The sequence below is a fragment of the Phocoena sinus genome, chromosome 20, assembly GCF_008692025.1.
Source record: "Phocoena sinus isolate mPhoSin1 chromosome 20, mPhoSin1.pri, whole genome shotgun sequence".
Classification (NCBI taxonomy): Eukaryota; Metazoa; Chordata; class Mammalia; order Artiodactyla; family Phocoenidae; genus Phocoena; species Phocoena sinus.
The window spans coordinates 38,300,429-38,323,778 of record NC_045782.1 but is presented as its reverse complement, the minus strand read 5'-3'; the positions used below and the strand labels follow the sequence as shown (position 1 = coordinate 38,323,778).

The window sequence follows — 23,350 nt, the reverse complement described above, 5'->3', positions numbered from 1 at the left end:
GAACCGGAGCCAAGTAACAATAACCCCCTAAGCACCGCTCTCCCCCACCAGGTACACTACCTCACAGCTGGGTATAAACATGCCCAGGTGTGCACCCCAGGCACGCACAGCTCCCGCCCGCGTACAGAGCCTCTCCCTTCCAGGGAAGCCTGAACCCAGCCAGAGGACAGCGAGGAGAGGAGGTGCCAGGACTCCAGGGTTCTCATCAGCAGCGGCCCTCTTAAGAAGGGACAGCCCAGTGCCTGCCCCATCCCCACGTGAAAACACGGTAACAAAAGGACACGGCTGAGTTGGGAGGGGATGCAGCCCTCATTTCCAGAGTAGCCCCAGACCCACAAAAAAATCAAACTCATCCTCCAGAGAACAAACCGTATTAGGATTATGGGGAGGGGGATTCTTCCCACCAGAGTAGCTTCTCCCCTCCTCTCCTGGCATAAAAGCTTGTGCCAGCCAAGTGTCTAGGGCCAGGACAACCCTCAGATGGACAGGTGCCCTTCCCCAAGGTGTAAGGGTCGGTTAAGCTGGCCGACGGGTATCTGACGGAGTTGCCCCTTCCTGCCACACCCCACTGCCAACACCAAAGAAATGGAGCGCTCCCCTGACACCCAAGAGCTGGGGGCAGCAGCTGTCGCCCAGGACAGGCTCTCCCCAAAGCTTTGGCAGGGGTGGGATCTGGGGAGGAGGCCCCTCCTCCTAGAAGCAGACAAGCCCACAGATAGGACCTTTACCCCACCCTTCAGGGTGGGAGAGAGGACCACTCAGCTGTGAAGCTATCGGATTGCAAGCAAGAAGAATATAAACTGGGGACAAGGGGCTTCACTTCCCCTGCAAAAAGTGGAAGGAGAGATGAACAAACGTTTCCTGAAAGGAGGAACCCCCAAAGTTCCTCAGTCCAAATACAACAGAAATAGCGCCCAGGGTTACTCGGGGGAGTCCAATTGTCCAAAAAGGGCACCCTACTTTCAGCAAGAGAGACAAGGGAAAGTGGAGGGTAGGGTAGAGACAAGACCCTCACTACGCCCCCAGGCCTGCATCTCCTGGTGGAGCGGAAGCCCTACAGCCCACCCTCACCCCCCAGCTCCCACAATAGGAGGGATAGGCCGGTACCTACAGTGGTTTGAGCCATTCCAAAGCGGAGTCCGGAGCGGGGTGGAGTAGGGACCGGGGGCAGGGAGCCCCTTCTCCGGGAGCAAACAGGCCCGGTTCTGGTTATAAAAATCCACCACCAGGAAGGGATTGGGGGTGGGGGTGAGTCCCCCCACGTCCACACTCTCGTACATCTTCCCCGCGAAAACAAGAGGTCCGGGCGTGTAAGTCCTGCGCGCCGCCTCCCTCACTCAGCCGGCGGCGCCATCCGAGAGCTGCTGGGGGCGAGGGGCACGTCCCCCCCGCCCCGACTGGAGACCCGGGCCGGGGGCCGCCCTCTGCCCTTATCCCGCGTCCAAGTCGGCCGGGCGCTCTGCGAGTCCCAGGTGAAAAGCAGGGAAGTTGTGTGTACTGGAGGCGGGGGGACTGGGGGGGGGGGGTCCTTCGGCTGACCCCGGGAACGCCCGGCCGAGGCCCGGGAACTCGGCGTCTTCACCTCGAGGGGGTTCCCGTCGCGAGTCTCATAGTGTCCGAGGCAGCGTCCCGCGGCTCCCCGAGTGCGCCGGCCGGGGGCGAGATCGGCGCGGGGCGGGGAGTCACCGAGCACTTCCTCCTCCCAGCCGGGGCTCCCGGGCTTCTCCGGGGCGAGGATTCCGGGTGGGGTGGGGACCGCGCGGCTCCGCCTCCGCCTCCACCAGGCAAGGGGCGGCCGCCCTGCGCTCGGTCTCCGGCGGTGCGCGCCGCGGGCCCCCAGCCCCGGCCTACGCGCCCCCTCCCCTGCAGTCCCACCCCCTTTCCTCCGCCCCGTCCCGTCCAGGCACCGCCCCTGCCTTAACCCTTTCCCGGCGGGTCCGGCAGCAGCGGGCGCCAAACCGGGAACTGAGAGGGAGAGGCGGGCCATGGAAGGCAAGTGGCGGGGAGCCCGGGCAGGAGGAGGAGAGAAGGGACGGAAGGGGTAAAAGGCTCGAGAGGAGGAGTGCACGGAGTACTGACGGAGGCTGGGTACCGGGAGAGGAGGGGGCTGCGCCAGGACGGAAGAGGGGCGGGCGTCTCCCCCGTCCCAGTTCCGGCTCCCAGCCTCCCCCGTGCTTTGGTCAGTCCCCGGCCCCGCTATGCCAAGGCGAGGGAGGTGGTGGGCGGGAGGAGGGGGATGGTCCCACTGTCCTCCCCCAACACACACCCCCACCCAGCCCGGGCCTCATTTGCCTAATGCAATGCGGCTGAACTCTCTCTGAACTCGCCTGGCGGCGCCTCACCTCCGGGTGACCCACCCACCGCTGCCCGTGACATCACCCGCTCGCCAGCCTGCCCGCGGGGCTCACCCGCCAGCCCCCTGCCCGGTCGGGCCGCTCCCCCGGAGACGCGGAGAGTGGCGGCAGGAGGCGAAGGTCTGGGGTGCGTGTGGCCAAGTGTTAGCGCCGTGCCGGGTATCCCGGGTATGACATTGTGCAGCTCGGGCACCGCGTGGGAATGAGACACCCGGCTTGTGTCATTGTCTGTGACATCATGTGTGACTGCGGCCGCCCGCCCGCCGGAACCCGATGCGGCAGCTCGGGTGCTTTGGCACAAACGCGTGCAGAGGGGGCTCTCCCCGCAACGCCCGGCGTCAGTCGAGCAAAGCCCCGCCCAGGGTGTCTCCCACAGGCGGAACCAGCATGGGCCCCCCACCGCACCGTCTAGCCCTGGAGAGAGAAAAGGAGGGGCTGGTGCCTTTCAGCTGACCACTTCCTCCCGGAAGCCCTTGGGATGCCGGTTTCACTGGAAGAAAGATCTGGGTTGGGTAGGTGCAGGAAGGCGCCGGGGGGGGGGGGGGGGGGGGGGGGGGAAATGCCCCAGGAGAAGAGAGTATCTTATTGCTCCCTGTGACCCTGCAGCAGAGCTCCCTCATTTGATTGATACGAATTTACGTGCTTCCCGAGGATAGAACCTTCTAAAAGCCAGGTTTCTAACATATGTGATCATTTAATCCTCACAGCAACTCTTAAGAGATAAGTGGTATTATTCCTATTTTACAAATAAAGAAACTAAGGTCTTAGCAAGGTTAGGTGGGTTATCCAGGATCACACTGCTATTAAAGAGTAGAGTGAGGATTTGAACTTTCTGCCATCAAAGCCCATATTCCCACCATGCCAGGCGGATTCAAGGAAAACTATTTTCTGAGCACCTCCCAGGTGGATACCCTGGGGAGCCTGCCTTTGCAGACCTTATGGTGCAACAGCCATTTAGCAAATAATCACAAATATATATATTTATGTTTATTACTGCATATTATAAATAATTGCAAACTGAGATAATTGGTATTATGACACAAGTAAGCACATAAAGTATGCTTTGAAAGAGAATTAATGTAGGCACCTAATTTAGGTTGGAAGGTCAAAGCAGAGACCTAAAGAACGAGTAGAAGTTTAGAAGTTAGGTAAAGAGCAGGAAGGAGTGGAATCCCAGTAAAAGAGCCTGTGCAAGGGTCCTGGGGTTACAGACGTCCTCTGTTAGTCAAGTAACTAACAGAGGACATAACATAAAATTCAAAAGAAAAAGGAGCAGAGGACCAGGCTGGAGAGGTGGGCTGAGGCCAGGCCAGGTGAGATTGCTGGATTTTATCTCAAATGCAGGGAGAAACCACAAAAAGGTTCCAAGCAAAGGAGAGGCAAGATCTGATTTACAGTGTTATAAATCAGATTTAACCATGTGAAGCTGTATGAAGAATGGATGGTAGGAGGGCAAGAGAGACCAGTTAGAACAGTCCAGGCAGCACACAATAGTAGCACAGCCCAAGAAACTGGCAGTGATGATAGAGGCAAGTCATCAATGTGGCGGGGGGCGGATAGGGGGTAGTGTGGGAAAGGAGGTAGCAAAGAGGACTCTGGTGTGTGGCTTGTGCTACAGCAAAGTTTCCAAGAGTGCAAAGTAGAAAAGTCTACTGGGCAGGTGGACGGGTGGGTGTTGGGCTCCAAAGTGAGGTCTCACCTAAGTGAGGTCTGGGCTGCAGATGGAACGCTGGGTGCAAGCCTTGGCTGTGGATAAGATTGCTGGGGAGGAGGGCAGACTGCTTCCACAGCCCTTGGTATCTCCTCCCAAACGACGTAGATCCTGGGCACCAGTTATGTGCTAGGCCTTGTGTTCACAGCTTCAAGGTGCTAAGGGATCTGGGACTGTCCCTGCCATCAAAGACCTGGTGATCAGTAAAAGATCTCCCAAAGGATACAGCTCACTGCAGGTACCAGGTGGAGAGAGTCACTTCATGGTCGAGAGATGAGTGTTGTTAAGAGAAAAAATAAGGACCTGCGGGCATTCAAAGGAGGGAGCGAGTGAGCAAGGAAGTGGGAACATCTGTGAAGGTTTCTGGGAAGAGGCGGTATTCGAGATATTCCTTGAAAGATGGATAGGATTTCCGGAGCTAGAGAAGTGGAGAAGTCGGGGTGAGATGCCTGTTCTGGGCAACAGCAAGGTCACGGGGCAGGTCAGAGCAGAACACAGTGTCCTGGGGCAATGGGAGAAGAGGGAAAAAGGAAGGTTCTGGCCGCCTGGGGGGGGGCCAGCGGGGACGTGGGGAGGACCGAGTGGCTGGCCTGGGGCCCCGTCCTCCTCTGCCGTGTCCCCCACAACTCCTCCAGGACTGTGTGCTTAGCAGGCCCTCAGCAGGTATGGGCAGAACTGAAGTGGCCTCCGCTTGTGCCAGGCAGGGGTCCCTCCAGTCCCCAACCCCATCTGGAGGGGATAACAAACAGGAAATCATGAGACCCGGGGCCAGACGGACATCAGGTCCCAGTACAGGGTAGCCATCCCCCAAGACAATGCCCAGCTCCACCCAACCCTCGTCATCACTGCTTTTGCAGGGTACTTGAAGCTCGCCCAGGCCCTCACCAGCAAGCAGGTCACCGTGGCCTCATAGCAACTTGCCCAGCAAGCAAGGAATTAGGAGTCTTGCTTTAAAGAGGAGGAAACAGACTCAGACTCGAGAGAGGTTGAGTGATCTGCCCACGGCTGCGCAGGAAGAGCTGTCCTTTAAGACTTCTGCCAAGGGGGCCTTGGGCCGTGGGCTGAGGTTCCCAGCAACTCAGAAGTCAAAATGGGGAGGGAAGGGCCTCTATTTCTGAGCTAGACGGGGCAGAGGGCCTCCAGTCTACCCTGGGAGGTCCAGCTCCATGGGCTGTGCCCCACCATTGAAAACGGAGAGAAGGAGGGCGTTGTAGGCACCGCCCCGAAGTGATTTGGAGAAGGGAAACACTTCCTCTTTCCACAGACACTACCCCTCAAAGGGTAGTCAGGGCCTGCACTGGCACATCCCCATGGGCACAGGGCCCTTGGCACGGGCGGACACAGTGTCTCAGGTCTTGGCCAGCCTAAGAGGACAGGCTTCCTTCCCTGAGTCCCCTCCCCCTGCCCATGCTGGGATCCTGCCCTGAGGGGGCCTGTGCACTATAAATGCTTGGAGATAAAAGGTGAGGGGGCCGCATTTTCATTCAAAACCCTGTCCAACAGTCTTTTGGCTGACTCTGCATTTTGGACCCTAGGGAGGGCACTGCTAGCAGTCCCCCCTCTCCCTGGGCTGTCCCTCCTATTGTCCAGGGAAAGAGTGGGCAGGAGCGGGGGGAGGGAGGATACAGACTGAAAAGGGGAGTGGCAGAGGAGAGGGAAAGGAGAAGGGCTCACCCCCTCCAGTCTCTCCAGGCTCCCCCAGACCCCAGGGCCACACAGCAAATGTGTGGATGGAAAGGAAAAGTCTGGACCCAGTCTTTCGGGGCTCCCATCCCCAGCTCCTCTACAGATAGCTTCCAACCTCCCTACCCCCACTCCACAAATGGAAAGAAAATAAGAACGGTAGCTTTTACACTCTGTTCCTACAGTGTCTGTCTGGATGGAGATGGAGGGAGGGTGCCCGCTGAGCTCTGCAAACTCCCCGGGCTGCAGTGGGCTGATCTGGGGGCGGGGATGGGTGTGAACCGATTGTATCCGCAGCTTCCAGGACAGGATGGAGATCTGGCCCAGGCCTCTTATGGGTCTTTCCCTCCAGCCTTCAGGATCAAAAACAGAAAAGGGGGCGTGGCTAGGGGGGGCCTTCCCCTACGCCCCCTACTGGGTGAAAGCAGAAGGTCCTGAGGCAGAAGCGGGGCTTCAGCCATGGGAGAGGGGGTTTTACCATGGCCCTGAGCTCCCCACACCCAGGAGGGCTCCCCACAATACCCTCCCGCAGCTGCCTATCTGGATGGTAGAAAACAGCCCAGCTGTAAGGTCACTTAGCTCAGCCACTTAACCACCGGTGCTGTTTCCTCATGTGTAAATGGAGATAATGTCCCTCTCCCAGGATTGTCAGGATTAAGATTTGTAAAACAGAGATAAAGTCCCAGGCACACAGTAGGTGCTCCACAGATGTTAGCCTCCCGTCCTCTCCAGCCCCCACCCAGAAAGGGCCACGGTCCCTTTCCACTGTCGTAACACAGGGTACCACGGCAAGGAGACAGCGATGATCACATGCAAGGTGAAGAGCAGAGTGTGCATTACAGCAAAGATCTCGCCTAATCTCAGCCCTCTGAGGGAGGTTCTGGTCAGATCCCTGGGTTACAGACGAGGACACATGCTCAGAGAGGTTATCACATCTAGTAAGTGGCAAAGCCAGAACTCGCTACACAGCGTACTCCACCTCCCCTCCCACCACCCCCACTCCCCGACCCCGTGGAATTCCCAGGGGAGCAACAAAAAAGGCAGGTTCATTTCCTCTCCAGCCTAGACTAGCGGTAAGAAATAAAGACCCTTCCCTCCCCAAACACACAACACAATCACAGACGCCTCCCCCTTACACCCTCTGTGCCCTAAGTCACCGCCCCCTCCAGCACACAAACTGACACCCCTCCCGGGCTCTGGGTCTGATTCTCCTCATACGCACTCTGACCCTCTCACCCAATACACGTAAGCCATCGACCCCCTCCCCAACACACACCCAGCCTTGACCTCCCCACCCCTAAAACACACCCAACCCTGACCCTCCCCCCAAGGCACACTGAATCCCAACCCTCCACAGTAAATACCAGTCCTCAGAGACCACGCCCCAGGGGCTGGTTTAGAGGGGGGATCCTGTCCCATCTCTGGAGCTTGCCACTCCGGCTCCCTGGGAGACGACAGCAGAAAAGATACCCACCTGTCCCCAGTGACCTGGAGAACAGTTCTGTCCTTCCACAGGCCCCCGGGTCTTTGAAGGGTACACCCAAGGTCCAGCCTCCTGACCTGGGGAGAGGAATGGCAGGTGGAGGGAGGACTATCAAACACCTGTGTTGGTGGGAAGTGGGAGGAGGGAGCCTCATGTGCCAGGTTGCCTACAGAGAGGGTGGCAGAGGACCAGAGCATGTAATCGCTCCTTACAGGAATGGGGGCCACAGATGTCCACCCCTCCTAGGAACTGCCTGACCCCCAGCACCAGCCCCCAGGTGGAGAGAGCGGGGAAGGCGAGGCTGCCTCCATGCCTGAGCTTTGATCTGTCATGCCTCGCTACCCAGTGCTGAGAGCCAGGGTCTCCAGGCCCCTCAGCCCTGCCCAAGAAGGAGGGAGATGCAGGGCTCCCTCAGGTTCCTGGCCACACCTCTGGTCCCAGAGAAGGGGAAGGTCAGGGAGAAGCTCAGAGGCTGGGGCCGTGGGTAGGAAGAGAAGTTGTTGTTTACTAGGAAGGGACAGGGCAACCCACAGGCTCACAAAGGGAGGGGGCAGGAAGGGGCATTGCCTAACCCGAAATGTGGGCACCCCACCCTGGGGGATGAAGGTTAGCAGGATGGGAAGTGGGGTACCCGGAAACCCTCCCCACCCACCTCTAAGAAAGAGGAAGAAGCCTGCAACATTCAAAGAAGGGTAAAACATTTGCTTGTCCGGCACAAGACAGGGCAAGGTCAGGGGTCAGGCCCAGCCCCATCTAACCCTCCATGAGCCAGGCCCCAGGTGGACAGAGCGTCTGGGGCTCTGTTCCTATCACCTGGGGAAGAGCAAGCTGTCCACCGGCACCAGGCTGAGCACCCTCGATGTCGATGTCTCCCTCCCTGAAAACCCCACCCTGGCAGGAAGCAGACACTCCAGTCACTGGAGCTGGGATATGAATCCCAGTCCCCGCGGACCCAGGCACTACCCCACACAGACACACCCGCTCCTTCCCCAGCAGCCCCGAACCCAGACACTGGCCTCCCCCATCACCTAGCATAGACTGAAGACCAGGCCAGAATCGGCGGGCTTCCAACTCCGACTCCCAGGTCAAAGTGCTGCTGGCTGCGCACCCGCAAGGGGGGAAACAGAAGGTGGAGGTTTGAGTAGGCGGCAGCCGCCTGCCCCCTGCCCCAGGGCACAAAGGGTAGGGACCTAAAGGAGCACAGACTTAGAGCCCCTGCTCCCAGTGGCTGGTGGGGCCTGGGAGGGAGGAGGCCACCGTGCAGCCAGAGGAGGTGAGCCAGGAAGCGGTGGCGGCAGTGGGCAGCCGGCCAGCGTGGGCAGTGAGGCGCCCAGCCAGGGCCTGCCCCAGGGACAAAGAGACTCCCTGGCTCCGGGGAGAGGGCGCTGCCCCCACACTGGGAAGGGGGCACTGACCCAGCCCAGCCGGGCGCACAGGGCAGCGGCGCCAGGCATGTTGCCAGTGGCCATGGGAGAGGCGGTGGGTGCCCGGGGCAGGGTATTCAGTACCTGCCTGCCAGGAGAGGTGGGACACGTTTCCCAGGTCAGCAGCTGACCAGCCAGCCCGCCGTCCACGGCCCCCTTCTGCTGTTTCCACCCCCTCCTGCCCCAGGCCAGGCCCCGGCTCCCTCCCCCCCGCCAAGCCCTGGCCCAGCGCCCAGCTGGGCCCTGGGGGCCCGAGTTACTGTAAGCGTCCTGGCAGGCCCGAGGCCTGGACTCTGCCAGCTGGCCACAGCTGCCGCCACCTCCCACTACCTGGCTCGGCCAGCCAGGGAAGGTTACCGAGACCCCCACCCAGCCAACAGGCGACCCCTGTGGCAGAAGGCGGAGGCGGAGAGAAAACGCAGGCCCTGCCAAGTGCAGGCTTGCATCCACAGCCGGAGTCCAGGCTGAGCGCCCCCTCCTGGGACACTGCCCCGACCCACCAGGCTGCCTGTGGGCCCCTCCCTCTCACCCTCCCCACAAAGGGAAGCACCACCTAGCCTGGCCAAGGCGAGGGGAGGGATTCTACGCCTTCAAGCCCCTTCCCCCAGAAGCACTGGATGGGGCGGGGCGGAGGTGGGGCGCTGCTCTCAGTAGAGCTGCCATTTCCACCAAATGTCGAGAGGTTTGTTTACCCGCCTCCAGCCTCCGTGTCCAGTCCTTGGAGCTATTTATAAGGCCCTCCACGGCAGAGCACTGGGTGGGGGGGCGGCGTGAGAGGCGCCGGAGGACAGCACTGTTCAGCTCTCCCTCTGTCCCCCGCAACACCAAACACAATCACAGCCATCAGCCTACAAGCCCCCCAAACGACGATCCCCCTTGTCTGGAGGAGCCCTCGCCACTGCCAAAGAGATGTGCCAAGAGGCCCACCTCGGCCTGCCGCCCTCCACCGCCCCTCCCACCATGCCCACCACTCCACTTACTGGCCGGGGATGGCGTGCTATAGCCGCTAACTGGAAGCTGGTGCTGGAGAGTGGTCAGAGCGCCCGGTGGGGAGAGTCCACCCAGCATGGGGGGGAAGAAGAAGGCGTAGGGGGGCACCGGGTATCCATTGAGGTGCCCGCCCCCAGGTGTTGGGCAAGAGCTGCTGTTACTGGCCATGCCAAGCAGCCACAGTCAGAAGGGCAGGCAGACAGTCTGGCCGAAGGCTCTGGCAGGCTTCAGGCCGCCTCTCCTCGGGTCATGGAGCCTGGGCCCAGAGGGGGTTTGGGTGGTCAGCCCACCCCCCCTTCTGTCCTGGAGCTGCGGTCCAAGGCTAGCAGGCTGATCTCAGCCTCCTGGAGCCCCCACTCCAGTTGGGGGCCAGGTGGGCTGGGGGACGTCCCAAGAGCCGGTCCTTTGGTCACGCACTTCTGTGAGCTCGCACTTCCCAGGAAGGTCCAGAGCTGGCCTTCAGGACGCCGGAAGGATCCCTCTCCTAGGTGGGCCCGAGCTAGGTGGCTGGGGAGGCCATGTCCTGTGATGCTGCAGAGAGAAAAAAGACAGGTGAGTGGGCACCGAGGAGCAGGCGCACGGGCATTCCCCGTGGAGCTCCCCAACCTGGGCGGCCGGAGATTTTCCCGTGGCACCCGGCTGAGCAGACAGCTGGCACCATGCCTGGCTGGCAGAGACGGCCTGGGAGTAGGGCCCAGACACTGCTGGGGGTGGCAGGACAGCAGAGCCAGGCTGGGGAGACGGGGACAGAGCCCAGAGCCGAGGAGGACCTCTCACCCACAATCCTGAGAGGAAAGGGTCCCCGGTGCCATGCCACCCCGGAAGATTCCTGCAGCAGAGGAAGGCAGCTGGCCCTCCTTCCCCCAAAGCGGGTTACCTGAGGTCAAGATGCAGAGAACGTGTGCTTGAAGGGAGGAGGGAGGGGGAGGAAAAGCCGCTTCCCTAAAGCGGTGGCACTTCTCAGAAAAATGACTCCTAAGCCAGGGGGCCCCCGCTTACACCACTTCCCCCCCAAATCCAAGCCCGAGCACCCCAGATGGGTCTGTCCCACGGGCCGGAGGGGAGGCCCGTTTACATACATACAAATAGGGAAATGGGAACCGAGGACTCCTGGGTATCACCTCCATTCCCTAACAGCATGATGGGCAGGGACTGCCCAGGGTGGAAGCCCCCTACTCCCGGGCAACGGAGGGGCAAGGGAGGCTGATCTCAGAGTTCACCCACATACTCTGTCTGCAGAATCAACCTCCCTGGAGAGGGTGGAAGGTGGGCAGAAGATGAAAGGCCAGATGCCCCTCCACCAGTGCATCCACAAATCCATACCCTGTTTGAACAGCTGGGTCCCGAGGACACGCAGAGATAACACCACGGGTAGCAAGAGACAGAGATGAACCCAGAAATTCCACAACACAGTGAGACAGACAGGCAGCAACAAGAGCAGAGAACGAGACGGAGAAAGAGAAGCATCCACAAGAGGTCCAGGAGGATATATAAAAACAGTATCAATAAATATGCATGTATTTATATATGAGTGTGTATATATACACACACATGACATATATGAGAGACAAAAGAAAACAGACAGAAAGAAACATGGCCAAGCAAAACCACAATGAGATACCACTCTGCATCCACTAAGATGGCTATAATCAAAAACACTGATTAAAAAAAAAAAAAAAAAAAAAAAAAAAAACACTGATAACAAGTACGTGAGGATGCGGAGAAATTGAAACACCCAGACGTTGCTGGTGGGAATGTAAAATGGTGCAGCTGCTTTGGAAAACAGTGTGGCAGTTCCTTAAGAGGTTAAACAAGAGTTATACGACCCAGCAATTCCAATTCTAGGTATCTACCCAAGAGAAGTTAAAACATAAGTCCACACAAAAACTTGTACATGGGTGTGGCTGTTCATACCAGCACTCCTAACAGCCAAAAAGTAGAACCGACCCAAATGCCCATCAACTGACGAACGGATAAATAAAAAGTTGTACATCCATACAATGGAATGTTATTCTGCCATAAAAAGGAACAAAGTACCGATATACATGACAACATGGATAAACCCTGCAAACATTATGCTAGTTGTAAAAGACTACCTATTGTATGATTCCATTTATATGAAATGTCCAAAATAGGCAAATCTATAAAAGCAGAAAGTAGACTGTGGTTACCAGTGGCTGGGGCATGGGTTCGAGGGAAATGGGAAGTGACTGCTGAATGGTATGGGGGCTCTTTCTGGAGTGATGAAAATTTTCTAAAAGTGATTGTGGTGACAGTTGCACAACTCTTGTGAATATATTAAAACCAGTGAATTGTACACTCTAATGGGTGAATTTTATGGTATATGAATTATATCTCCATAAAGCTGTTAAGATGAAAGAAAGGCGGGGAGGAAGGAGAGAGAAAAGAAAAGAAGACAGGGCCACAGAGATCCCAAATAAGGACTACCTCCCTTTCCAAGCCCTTCCTCCCCAAGCTCAGGCCGTGCCAGGCTCCAAGCTCCAGGCTCCAGGCTCCAGGCTCAGACCTGGAGTCCAGAGGACACACACATGGCCAGCATTTGGCTGAGGACCATGCCTGGGATGGGGGAGTTCTGCCAAGGCCACTATAGACGAGGCCAGGACTTCGGGGCCCAGCCGCGCCGGCCAGCCAGGCTGTGACTGTGCGGGGCTGAGGGAGGGGGAGCGGGACAGGTACTTGCAAGGAAAGGGGCAGCTCCCCTATTGTTAACGAGCATGATTTTGACTGTTACTAATTATGACGACCATAGGGCCTCTCTCCTTACTCCTGAATGAGGTGCCCCCTTCCTTCCCCACGCCCCTGCCAATTCCCTCCCGGGCTGCGAGGCTGACGTCAGAGGAGCAGGGACCCCACCCGTTGGCCAGCTGCCGCCCTGGCCCCCCACAACCCTGAGGGGCGCCACACAAGGGAAACTCGAGCCAGCAAGGGAGGGAGGGGTTGGCTGAGCCTCACCAGCGTTGACAGTCAGACCCTCACATACGCACACACCCACTTGCAGAAACTCACACGCGCGGCTCCAGGGAAAGCATCCGGTGGACAAGAGCACGCGTGCTTGCACACCTAGCCTAGGTGCGTGCGGGCACGCACGTGACACGTGAGGAGAGGAAACCCGGAGATGCGATCCCTCCACACCTGGGCTCCACACACAGTGAAGCCGGCTCCAGGCCTGCATGCCCGGCCCGGGACACAGCTCCCCACAGACGCACAACCACAGCCTCAGTTTCCCAAACTGCACTTACCCTGGCCCTCACCACGCCAGGCGAACCTCTGCACCTGCCTCCCTGCGGGCCGGCCCCCCCAGTACACAGCAGGGTCCACAGACACAGAGAAGCACGCCGGTGGATTCACGTCCAAATGGGGGCCGGCCTCTCTGAGGTGAGGCCCAGGAAGCCATTCACTCCAGAACCCAGGCCTCCTGACCCAGCTTTTGCGGGGTCGGGGGCAGCAGCAGATTCGATCTGGACCCTCTGGAGCCAACCCTTGACCCCAGAGGAGAGATTGACGACAGCCACCTTAATGCCTCAATTCTGCCTCTGAGGAGTTTGAAACTGGACCATACTTCAAACCTCAGCCACAGATACACACCCCAGGGAGAGGCTGGAAGGTGTTCCCCACCCCCATCGAAGCCTCACTAAAGGAGCTCAGCCTGCAAACTTCAATGCAGTTAGCTCCCTGGGGAAGGCCTTGAGCCAAGTGAGGGGGCAAAGGTTACATAAATGGGCCAAGGGCCAGGCTGACCAGGGAACAGGGATGGGCAAGGGCAGGGATGATAGGGGCGGGGCCAAAGAGCACAGGCCTGGCCTCAGAAGGTCCCTCTGGAACTACGACCCTTGGGGAGATGCCTGGGCCCTGGCCCCCTGCACCCAGGGGTGGAGAAGACACTGTCAGAGAATCGAAACCAGCACCAAAGAAAGGGAAAACAAATTACCCACATCCAACCTCCACCCTATGCCCGCCACCTCCACTGCCCGTGGGCACCCTCCCTTGAGGGAGAGAAAAACCACAGGCCCACACCTCCCAAACCCGGAGCCCAGCCTCGGCACAGCAGAAAGGGGGGGTGGGGAGGAGGGCCAGAGCACCTGCCACCAGCCAGGCACCCCTGCCCACTGGGGCCTCCCTTACCCTCAAAAGGCTCCAGGATCCCTCCCCCAGTGTCAGGTGTCCCCAGCTACCCGTTCTTTATGTCCCCAGAGTCACACATCTGGAGAAAAAGGCAAATGTTGGCCGAGCTGTGAAGACAGTAGAAAGAACCAGAAGTCTGAAGGGTCAAATCTCAGCTCTGCCACTTTGGGTGACCTTAGGCGAGTCACTTAACCTCTCTAAGCATCTGTTTACTCGTCTGTGAACTGCCTACCTCAACAACAGGCTGTGTGATTTAAGAGATAAAAGTCCTGGAAAGCACCTAGCACAGCGCCCACCCCCGCACACAGGAGATGCTGGGCAACGGGTCCCCTCCCTCCCCCGCGCCTGCCAGCACCACGTCGGGGCCTCCCTGGGCAGTATGTCTGCTGTCCCTTCCCCAGCCAGGGCTAGCAGCTGCTGACAGGGCTGAGCGGGAGAATTATCCATTTTCCTGGGTCGGCTTCCCCCCAGACTGAGGACAGGAATGTGGGGAGAGGAATATTCGGGGTGTGGGTGGAGGCCTGACCACAATCCTTTCCCAAATTCCCTTCTTTCATTTCACAAACCAAAAAAGGGAAACCTTTGGACGTGGGGAGGGGAAAAGGGGAAGAGGAATAGACGATTTCCCCCCCTACCCTCAGGGAAGAAGAGCCAGGGGTCCCCAAACCCAGCTGGCCCTGCCCCCCTTCTTCACCCACTCCCTCCTCTCTGCTTCCCAGGCTACACCACTACCATGGCTCGCAAGGAATAGAAGCCAGGCAGTCCTGGACGGGCTGAGAGGAGGGGATAAGGATTGGGGCGCTTAAAAGAAGGGGGGACAGGGGCTTTCCTAGGCATTCTAGACAGTCAGTGAATCATATGCAAATGACACCCAAAGCTCAAGCTCAACTTGGGGGTGGGGGACAGGGACTCCAGCCCTGACGGAAGCAAAGACCCAGCCCCTCTGGACCCCCACCCCTGTCAGGAGCTGGCAGAGCAGGGCAGGGCGGGACAGGGCAGATTTCAAACCAGAACAGTGGGCTGGAACTATTTATAAACTTTCCAGAAAAATACACACACTCTCACATACACGCAAAGCCAAAACCTCTCCCCTCCCCCACACTCCTCAGATCAGCAGAATGGTGAACATTACTCTCTTTTCCCCCTTTTTCCAGAGGCCCCTCTCTCTTCCCAGCCACTCCGGTCCTCTGTTTACCTTTTGCTCTCCAGGCTCTGGGCTGCAGGAAGCCAGCAAGGCCAGCCTCATTTTGAAAGAGACCACCCCAGGAGGGCCTGAGAAGGACCAGCGGGGTGAGGTTGGGACAGTGGAGGGCACCTCTTCCCCACCAGTCCTCAGAAGCCCAGGCCTGCCTCGCTGGAGCTGGGACTTGTTGGAAAACCTGCCCCAAGCACGTGCAGGGCCTGAGCACATCTACGGAGAGAGTCAGGGGAGTGCTGAAGTCCAGCGTCTGGCCTCTGGATGCTGCCACTGCCCACTGCCTCAAGACACAGCACCTAGTCCCAGAAAAGTGGATCTGATGTCTCCCCAACTTGTACCCGCCCAAGCTTCTGCCCCAGCTACACAGGGCTGCCTGACCTCCACGGGCCATCATCCCTGCAGTGACTGAATACCAGGCAGAAAGGGCAACTGGACAACCCAAGCCCAGGACAGGCCAGGTGCTGGGAGGAGGAAGTGTGTGTGTGTGGGATGTCTGCTGGTCAGGGCAGTGTCCCGACTCCGCACCCCAGGGGCTGCACCCCAGAGCCCCCTGGGAGATGTGCCCAGGGCCTCCGAAGCCCAGGGTGGCTGAGGGGCCCACCCGGAACCAGAGCTGAAGCCTCCCACCCAGTCTTCTCTTGGAGCAGAGAACAGGTGAAAGGGCAGGGGGCAGCCCAGGCCTCAAGGAGAGGGATGGGCCCACAGGGAAGGAAGAAAACAGGAAGAGGAAGAGATGAGGCTGCCGAGGCCACAGCCAGACCACAGGAGTGTGTGGACCACACAAAGGCAGCTCTGTTCGGGTCGGGGACCGAAGGGGCACAGACAAAAGGGGACACCCCCCCAGCCTGGAAACCACCGTCCTCACAGCCAGCCTGGCACGGGGCTTTCCCCACCCCCACCTTGGCAGCTGCCCCCTCACCACTGTCTCCCCTCTCCGCAGTGCAGGAAGCATAACTCTCACAAGGGGCGGGGGCTGCCGAACACACAGGGCAGCAGGTCTGTGCGCGGCTGCGCGGCTGCAACCCGCCTCCCCCAACCCCTCAGCTCTGCCCCAACCCTACCCCAGGGCGGACAGACAGTCAGCACGACCCAGTGCTACCAGCCCCCTCCCGGCGTCCTTCCCTAGGGACCCGGGCTGCAGGGAAGCCGGGAACGCCCGCCCCCGCCCCCCTCCCGCCTCAGGATATCCTTTTGGCTCTGACCCCAGACCAGGCCTGAGTCAGACCGTGCCCCGCCCCACACCCCCCATCCAGCGACCCCCAGGAACTTCCTACGCCCCACGCTCCACACCCACCTACTCAGGTGGGGCTAGAACTAGGGGGAATCTCTTCCCCTCTCCACCCCCAGCTGAACAGGGAAGCCCACCAGGGGGTGGGGCGGATGGTCACAAAGTCCCAGGACCAGCCCCTTAAAGCACAGGGCCTGTGGGATCAGGGTGAAGCGGGTGCAGGCTGTGTGTGGAGGGGAGAGGAGGCCCTGCAGACCACCACCTCCCCGGCCCCAAAACACACACAACTGGGGATCCTGCCCAGAGCCCCTCCCTACTCCAGCCTGGACCCCAAGAAACCACAGAAACTCCCTGGGGAAGGTAGTTTCCATGAGAACACAGGACGGGAGAAGGCTCCAAAGGGAAAGGGGAGAGGGAGCGGAGGTTCCAAGGACGGGCATCTTTCTGGGACTGCGGGACCCAGGCTGGAGGGGACAGGGTCTGCACAATCGGTCAGATTCACAGTCAGCCAACAGCCAAGCACAGCCAGACGTGGTCACAGTCTCCCCGACGCTCAGTCTGAGTAGGTGGCTGTGACTCCTTCCCACAGACAGAAGTCTGGGGGGCCCTGGGGGATCTGGGGCATCGGAGACCACACACACTCAGCTTGAAACAGGCCCCTGGGCATGCCCCCCCAATCCCCCCCAAAACTGTGGGCCTAGGGGGAGGGGCAGCTCCCTCCCCAAGAGAACCAGGGTAGTGCCCAAGGCGGCCATCTCCATGGCAACCAACAACAAACATCCCGGGAACCACAGAGGGCCAGGAAGTGACAGCCACGTGACAGGAAGCCAGTTTTTTTCAGTGGGGGGGGGCGAGGAAGATTGTTAGCAGCCCCCGGGGAATCAGCTGTCCCCTAAGTTTCCCCTACTTGGAACTGGAGGGAAGGGGTCAGCTGGGAAGGTGGCCACACACACACACCCGACCCCACTGCAGTGTGCGCAGTCGGTCGCAGGGCTGACGGGCCCTCCCTTCCCGCCTGCCACTCACGGTTCTCCCCTTTGGGTCCCCCTCCCTTCCACTTCCTGCCGTGACTGGAGATCAGAGAACTCCCCACCGCAGCTTCCCCTTCTCAAGTCTCGATTCCTGGGCTGAAGGTTTACTGTGGGTCGAGGGACACAAGGAAGGAGGGCTGGGGACCTGCGGTAGGACCCAGGGGACAGAGGCTCCAGGGGAGGAGCCGGAAGGGAGCTACTCCAAGGTAGGTGTGTACACACAGGCACACACAGAGTGAGTGGGTCACGATGACACACCACCGGAGCGCAGTGACACACAGAGACTGCCTGACCTCAGGCAGCTCTGGGGGGAATCGAGCAGGGCCATTGGATCCGCCCCGGCGCGCCCCGCTCCAGCCCAGTTCCTGAGCCTCCGGGTTCAGCTCAGGCGTCTCCTGGCTTCCAGGCAGGCGAGGTCTCAACAGTGCCCAGCCCCCACCGCCTCTCCTCTGCCTTTCCTGCTGAGGAATCCCCCTCCCTGCTCCAAGGTGCTCGCCCAGACGAGGGCACCTTGGCCGGAGGCGGGGGGAATGGAACCTCCCGCCACCCCCTCCCCTTCTCTGCAGATGTCCCAGACTATATTTAGCCCAAACCGGGCGGCTAGCCAGACCCAGACTCCCCACTGGCCCGGAGCTGAGCTCCCAGTTTTTATGCAATTAAAACATTAACAGAGAACCACCCCCATCCACACACCCCCATACCCCCCAGCCCAGCCAGAGCAGCCGAGCTCAGAAAACACGACAAGGGCAGCCCAGCCCTGCAGCCAGCCAGCCAGCGATGCGGCTGGCGGTCATCGGGCAAACAGCAATAAACTCATCCCCTTGCCCATGTCCTGGGCCCTATAACCCCCACAGGCAGGACAGGGACATCACCCACCAGATCAGGTTGACACTTGGTGTGGGGGGGGGTAGGCTTTCCTTGTTCCGGGGCCGGAAGGGAAAGGCATATCCAGTGGGTGGGGGGTTGCCTGGTTGCAGAAATTCCACCTGTCATTTTGCAGCCCCCCTCCTTGGCCTGCTCCAGTTACAGGGCTGGGGGTTGGCAACAGGTGCTGGCCAGGCTGGCAGCGGTCTAATCCCCCACCCGCTCCCCAGGCTGACAGTGGTGCCTGAGGTCCAGGCAGGGGCCCTGGCCAGCAGGATGCTGGGTAAAAGAAGGAGGCACTGCTGCCTGGTGGGGAGGGGGCAGCCCAGGCCCCTTCTGTAAGACCTGGCCCCCTGGACTCCATGATGTGTGTTGGAGGGTCTGGGGAAGGCAGGGAAACCTTAGTTCCACCGCACCTATTTCATTTCCCCACGATGCCAGGCCGGGCGGGCTAGAGTGTGGGAGGTCTGTCTGCCTGCCTCTTCCTCCTCCTCCTCTCCAAATTCCAGGAACAGGCAAGGGAGGCTCCAGTTGGAGAGAGAGAGAGAGAGAGAGAGAGAGAGAGAGAGAGAGAGAGAGAGAGAGCGCGAGCAAGCAGGCGGTCCCAGCTGAGAGGGAGGGGGGGCGGGGACTGGAGCGGGAGGCAAGATCCAGACGAAGCAAGAGACGCCCACGCCCAAGCCAGACAGGACAGACACACCGACACTGACACATTCTCACACTCTGGGCCTGGTCCCCAAGTGCCGCCCACTCTGCAGGGACACCCAGACTCCCTCAGCCAATCCTGCCCATCCCCAGAACACTCCCTGGACACACATGGAGAGCCAGGCCTTCGCTCCCACCCCACATCCCCCCACAAACCCTGTGGGCTCCGTACAGCAGCCAGAGGGTGGAAAGGGGAACAGAGGGAGGAAAGACAGCAGGCGTCAGAGAGGACATGAAGCCAAAGCCCTGGGAACTGGGGTATCAGTTGCCACACTCCTTTCCCAAAACCCAGTAAGTCAAGACAACCCTGGCCATCTTGCCAGGAGCCCTGCCAGCTTCCCACACTCCCCAAACCACCACCACTAGAAAGGGTGTGGGGTGCTGGGCGAGTGGAGATTACCCCATTTACTCATCACAGGGATAGGATTACCTTCCCCAGATGCCCATCACCCCCAAACCCAGACAGAGCTCCTAAATGGACCCCACAGAGTCCCAAACACACCCACCCGTACAGCACAGTCTGGGTCCTGCCCTGCCCGTGCCACCCAGAGGACAGGGAATGGGGCACTGAGGTTTTTATCTGGGGGCAGGCCCCGCCCTGTCACATAGTTCTGAGGACAACCCACCTAATACCCTCAAGTCTGAGCAAGGAGTGGCGCAGGGGTGGGGGTGGAGGGGTTCCCAGAGGGCAGAGCCAGCTTCCAAGACCAAATGATTTAGGGGAAGGGGAGCTAATTAACTGGAGTCTGGGTCAGTACCCCCAAAACAGGCCTTAAGGGCCACTCAGACAATGCCCTTTCCCCCCACAATAGACATGGTGGCAGGAACCACGTCATGGTACATGTGGGTGACTATGCCCAGCAGGGCGGCATGGGGGTGATCCGGATGGTGCTGCCCACAGCTAGCTTCCTGCCAGGCTGCCACATGGCTGGGAGGTGGAGGGGGACCAGAGAGGTTTCCCAGAGCGGTAGCAGGGGCATTTAGGGTCAACCTGAAGGATGGGGATTTGGGGGCTATAAGAGGAGGTGGCCGGGATTAAGCGGTTCCAAGCCCAGGGTCTGCTCAGAACTGCCACTGCACCTGCAGTGCCCTCATCAGTCTGGCCGGGAAAGTCCTGAGGTGACCACCACATACACTCATTCACACCCTCCCAATCCAGGATCCTCAGCTCCCAAGGGTCAACTCCAGTCTGACCCTAGTGACCGCTCTGTCTCAGTACTGACATGGCCCAGACTCCCAGGCAGAACTGACGTCCTAGCCCCTCCCACTGCACCAACATCTTTCATAGCCACAAACTCCCTGACTCCACAACTACCCCTCTTCTTCCTCCAGGTCCAAATACTCTTTCTCTTATTCCCTCCCCCAGACTCATCTCCACCCCTCACAGGGGAAGCCCCAAAGCTCCAAACCACCCCCCACTGCACCCTGGGGCTTCCCCAGCCCAGCCTCCCCATCAAGCACAAGCCCTGGAAGAGAGTTTGGGGCTTGAGCCCATTTTCCTAGCAAGACCTGGCAACCTTACTGAACCACTTCCCCAGAACCCTGCCCTATGACCACTGCAGCCAGGGAAGGGGACAAGAGATATCCCTGAATCTCCTAACCAGGAAACTGGAGGAGGAATGGCAGTTAGGAGCGGAAGTGAGGGTTGGGGGTAAGCAGCATGGGGTGGGGGAGTGGGGGAGTGTTCCTCTGAAAAGACACACATACACACACACACACACACACGTGCACTCATCTCGCAGGTAGAAGGCAATCTGGTTACAGAAGAGGGAGCTGGCACTAGTGGGGGCCAAGGGTACCCCTCCATGCCAGCACGTGGGCAACCTATCCAAGGTAGGATGAATGGTGGAAAAATGTCTCCAAGACCAGGGGGCTTTTCTTATCTGATTTCCACATGAGTTAGTCCCCATCCCCAGCCTAGCACACTGGAGGCCTGGCCTCCTTCTCACTTAGCCTGACAATAGGGCAATGTCCAGAGAGGAGAAGGGGCTTTGCCAAGCAGATTTTCCAGCGCCCCCCTCCCACATACACATCTGGCTAGCAGCTTCCCCGCCTTCTGGGTGGCACGAGGTCCCAGACACCCTCAGCAGAGCAAAGACGACCAATCTATTCCTTCCTCCCTACACCCGCAAAAGCTTCCATGACTCCATGGTGCCACCCGACCCAGAGACATCCCTCCCTGGCTGCACTGGCTCCCGTCCCCAATCTGACGGCTCCCAGTGCTCCACGGGGGACACCAGCTGAATGGGCCCCGCCCCCCAACCGGCTGCCTCTGGTCGGGGTGGGCCCCCGGGCTGATTCTCCCCAAACCACAGGGCGGCTCAGATAACAGGAGGGAAAGAAGGAGGGGGCTAGTCCGTTGGGCATCCGATCTCTCCCCAAACAGGTTTGAAAGTCTTTTTGTTTTGCTTGTTTGTGAGGAGAAAAGTGAGAGAGAGCAGGAGTTCCCAGCGGCGGTTCTGCCACAGCTCGGGCGCCGGAGACACGCGCGGCAGACGGCCCCAGACGCCTCACGGCTTCGCGCGAAGACACGGGCGCAGACAGACGGACAGACGGGGTTCCCCCACCCTGAGCACGGTGGCGCGGGGTTGGGAAGCCTAGCAAACCCCAGGTTCCCGTCGGAACCCGCCCGGCACCGGGTCCCCGCCCACGGGTCCTCTCAGGAGCAGGCCAAGGGGCCGCGATGCCTGCGGGAGCCGGAGGCTCTCTAAAATCCCCGGGGGAGAGGTTACCTCGCAGTGGGGGAAAGCAATCCGTCCGGGTCGCCCGCGAGCACGGCGTCTGCCCTGATCCTGAGCCTTGGAGCCGCTCGGCGTCAGGAGTTGCGGGGTCCAGGGAGAGGAGCGCTTTGGGGGGCCGCGGCTCAGGGGCGCGGGGCGAAAGCAGCGGCCATGGCGAGTCACGTGCGGAGGCTGAAACTTTACCCGGAGCCCCAGACCGGGGGGCGGAGGGTACCGAGCAGCTGGGAGGCCCTCACCCTCGGGCCCGCCCCCGTCCGCCCTCCGACCAATCACCAACCAGGGGCGGGCCCACAGTATCACGTCCCCCCTCCCCTTAACAGACCCGGGAAACGGCGAGTCTTAAAGGAGCCGCGCCTAGCAGAAGGCTGGACCGTGGGAATCTGGGAGAATCCCTCCCTCTGCCCCAAAAGGAGACATTCAGAGCGAGAAGGGGGAGTTCTGCGCAAAAAATGGAAGGAGGGCTCGGTAGAGAAAGGACTGCAGTGTGCGGTATCACACTCCCTTCCCTCCAACGACACACCCACACTCACAGGGGCAAGGATCATACGCACACACCCCTCACACCTAAACCGGGGTTAGAGGGACTGCGACGTAATATGGAAGCGAATACAGTGACTCCGGCCCTATCTGTCAAGCCCCTGACTCCCATAATTATAATCCTCCTCCAGCAACCCCTTGAAAATGAGAGCTGTGTGACCTTGAGCAAGTCGCTTCCTCTCTCTAAATCCTAATTTTCTCACTGGCAAAAATGAGTGCAAAAGCAGGTAGACCGCCCTCAAGTACACCTGCTCACCTCGTCTCCCCCAAACACGTTTCCAGCTCAAGTGGGTCGGAGGAACTCTGGCCCAACCCAACCCTTCAGCAAACCCCAGAACCCTCCACCAAAAAGGACAGCGGCTCTTGTGATCTTCCAAGAGCCGAGTAGGGGGCGCCCAGGAGCACCCCTACATGCTACGGGACTCTCAGACCCAAAGCTTCTTTCTCCTGGCCCAGGCTGGAGGAGCCAGGAAAGCTCGCATTCTCGTTCCAGCGGGGCAGGATCTGAATTACCCTCCCTCTGCAGAGACCCCAATCCCCAAGCCACAAGCCCCCTCCCTGCCTGCTGCTCCGTTTGGGAGGACCATCTCCCCACCTCTAGCAGTCCACTGGGGGAGAGAAAGAGGAATCAATAGGGAACACCCCCCTCCTCGTCCCCGGTCAGAGAAGTAGCCACAAGTAACCCCACAGGACTTCCCACTGGAAGGGGAAGTGCCACACTCCCAGGCCTCCACCCCTGACCCGCCTGGCAGAGCTCTCAAACCCACCGGCCCGACGGCCCCCGCTTTATAGACAAGGAACCGCAGGCTGGGAGTGGACACGGGTTTAGTCCCCGATCACCCTGGCACCGGTTGCACAGCCGGATCTAGGACCGTGGTATCTGATTGTCTCTCTCCAGCTTTGGGGCCCCAGCCTGGGTGAGATAGGACAAGCAGGGTCGGCGGGACGCTGTGCCCTGAGGTCCGGCGGCACAGGGGAAGAGCGTCCGGGCAACGCTTCCCCAGGCCCCTTCCCGCCTGCTGGGCCTGGCCGTCTCCCGCTCCCGTCTGGATTTCCGTCCGCCGGTGCGAACCGCCCGCCCAGCCCCTCCCACCCTGTCCCGTCCAGATCCATCCGCAAACATGCGCTCAGCAGGCAGGAATGCGCCAATGGCTCCCAGATGTGGACGCCGACGCTTAACCCCTTCCCCCCCAGCTCCCCCAGCAAAGGCGTTCTAGCTTGAGTCCAGCCCGCAGCAGGGGGCGCCGCCCAGATGAGT

At 59.8% G+C, this 23,350-nt stretch overlaps 1 protein-coding gene and 1 long non-coding RNA gene across 4 annotated transcripts in view; both read right to left on the bottom strand.

Moving 5' to 3' along the window:
* The window catches only part of RARA (retinoic acid receptor alpha), a 34,598-nt gene extending 12,840 nt beyond the window's left edge, over positions 1-21,758 (bottom strand). Inside the window, exons 1-3 of one of the 3 annotated variants that reach the window (XM_032615173.1) lie at positions 7,661-7,990; positions 7,223-7,308; positions 5,919-6,101 (exon numbers count right to left, since the gene is read on the bottom strand). In XM_032615173.1, the coding sequence (XP_032471064.1) occupies positions 5,919-6,101; positions 7,223-7,308; positions 7,661-7,932 (541 nt within the window). In that variant the 5' untranslated portion in view covers positions 7,933-7,990. Of the gene's footprint in view, positions 1-1,111; positions 1,821-5,918; positions 6,102-7,222; positions 7,309-7,660; positions 7,991-9,635; positions 10,177-21,546 lie in introns of those variants that run through there. The other 2 variants (XM_032615174.1, XM_032615176.1) reach the window with 2 other exon arrangements.
* LOC116744995 lies at positions 3,029-5,912 on the bottom strand. The gene is made up of 2 exons (XR_004347231.1): positions 4,951-5,912; positions 3,029-4,794 (listed from the first exon to the last, which is right to left on the bottom strand). It is a non-coding gene; the product is annotated as an uncharacterized LOC116744995 (long non-coding RNA).
* Positions 21,759-23,350: the final 1,592 nt, after the last annotated feature.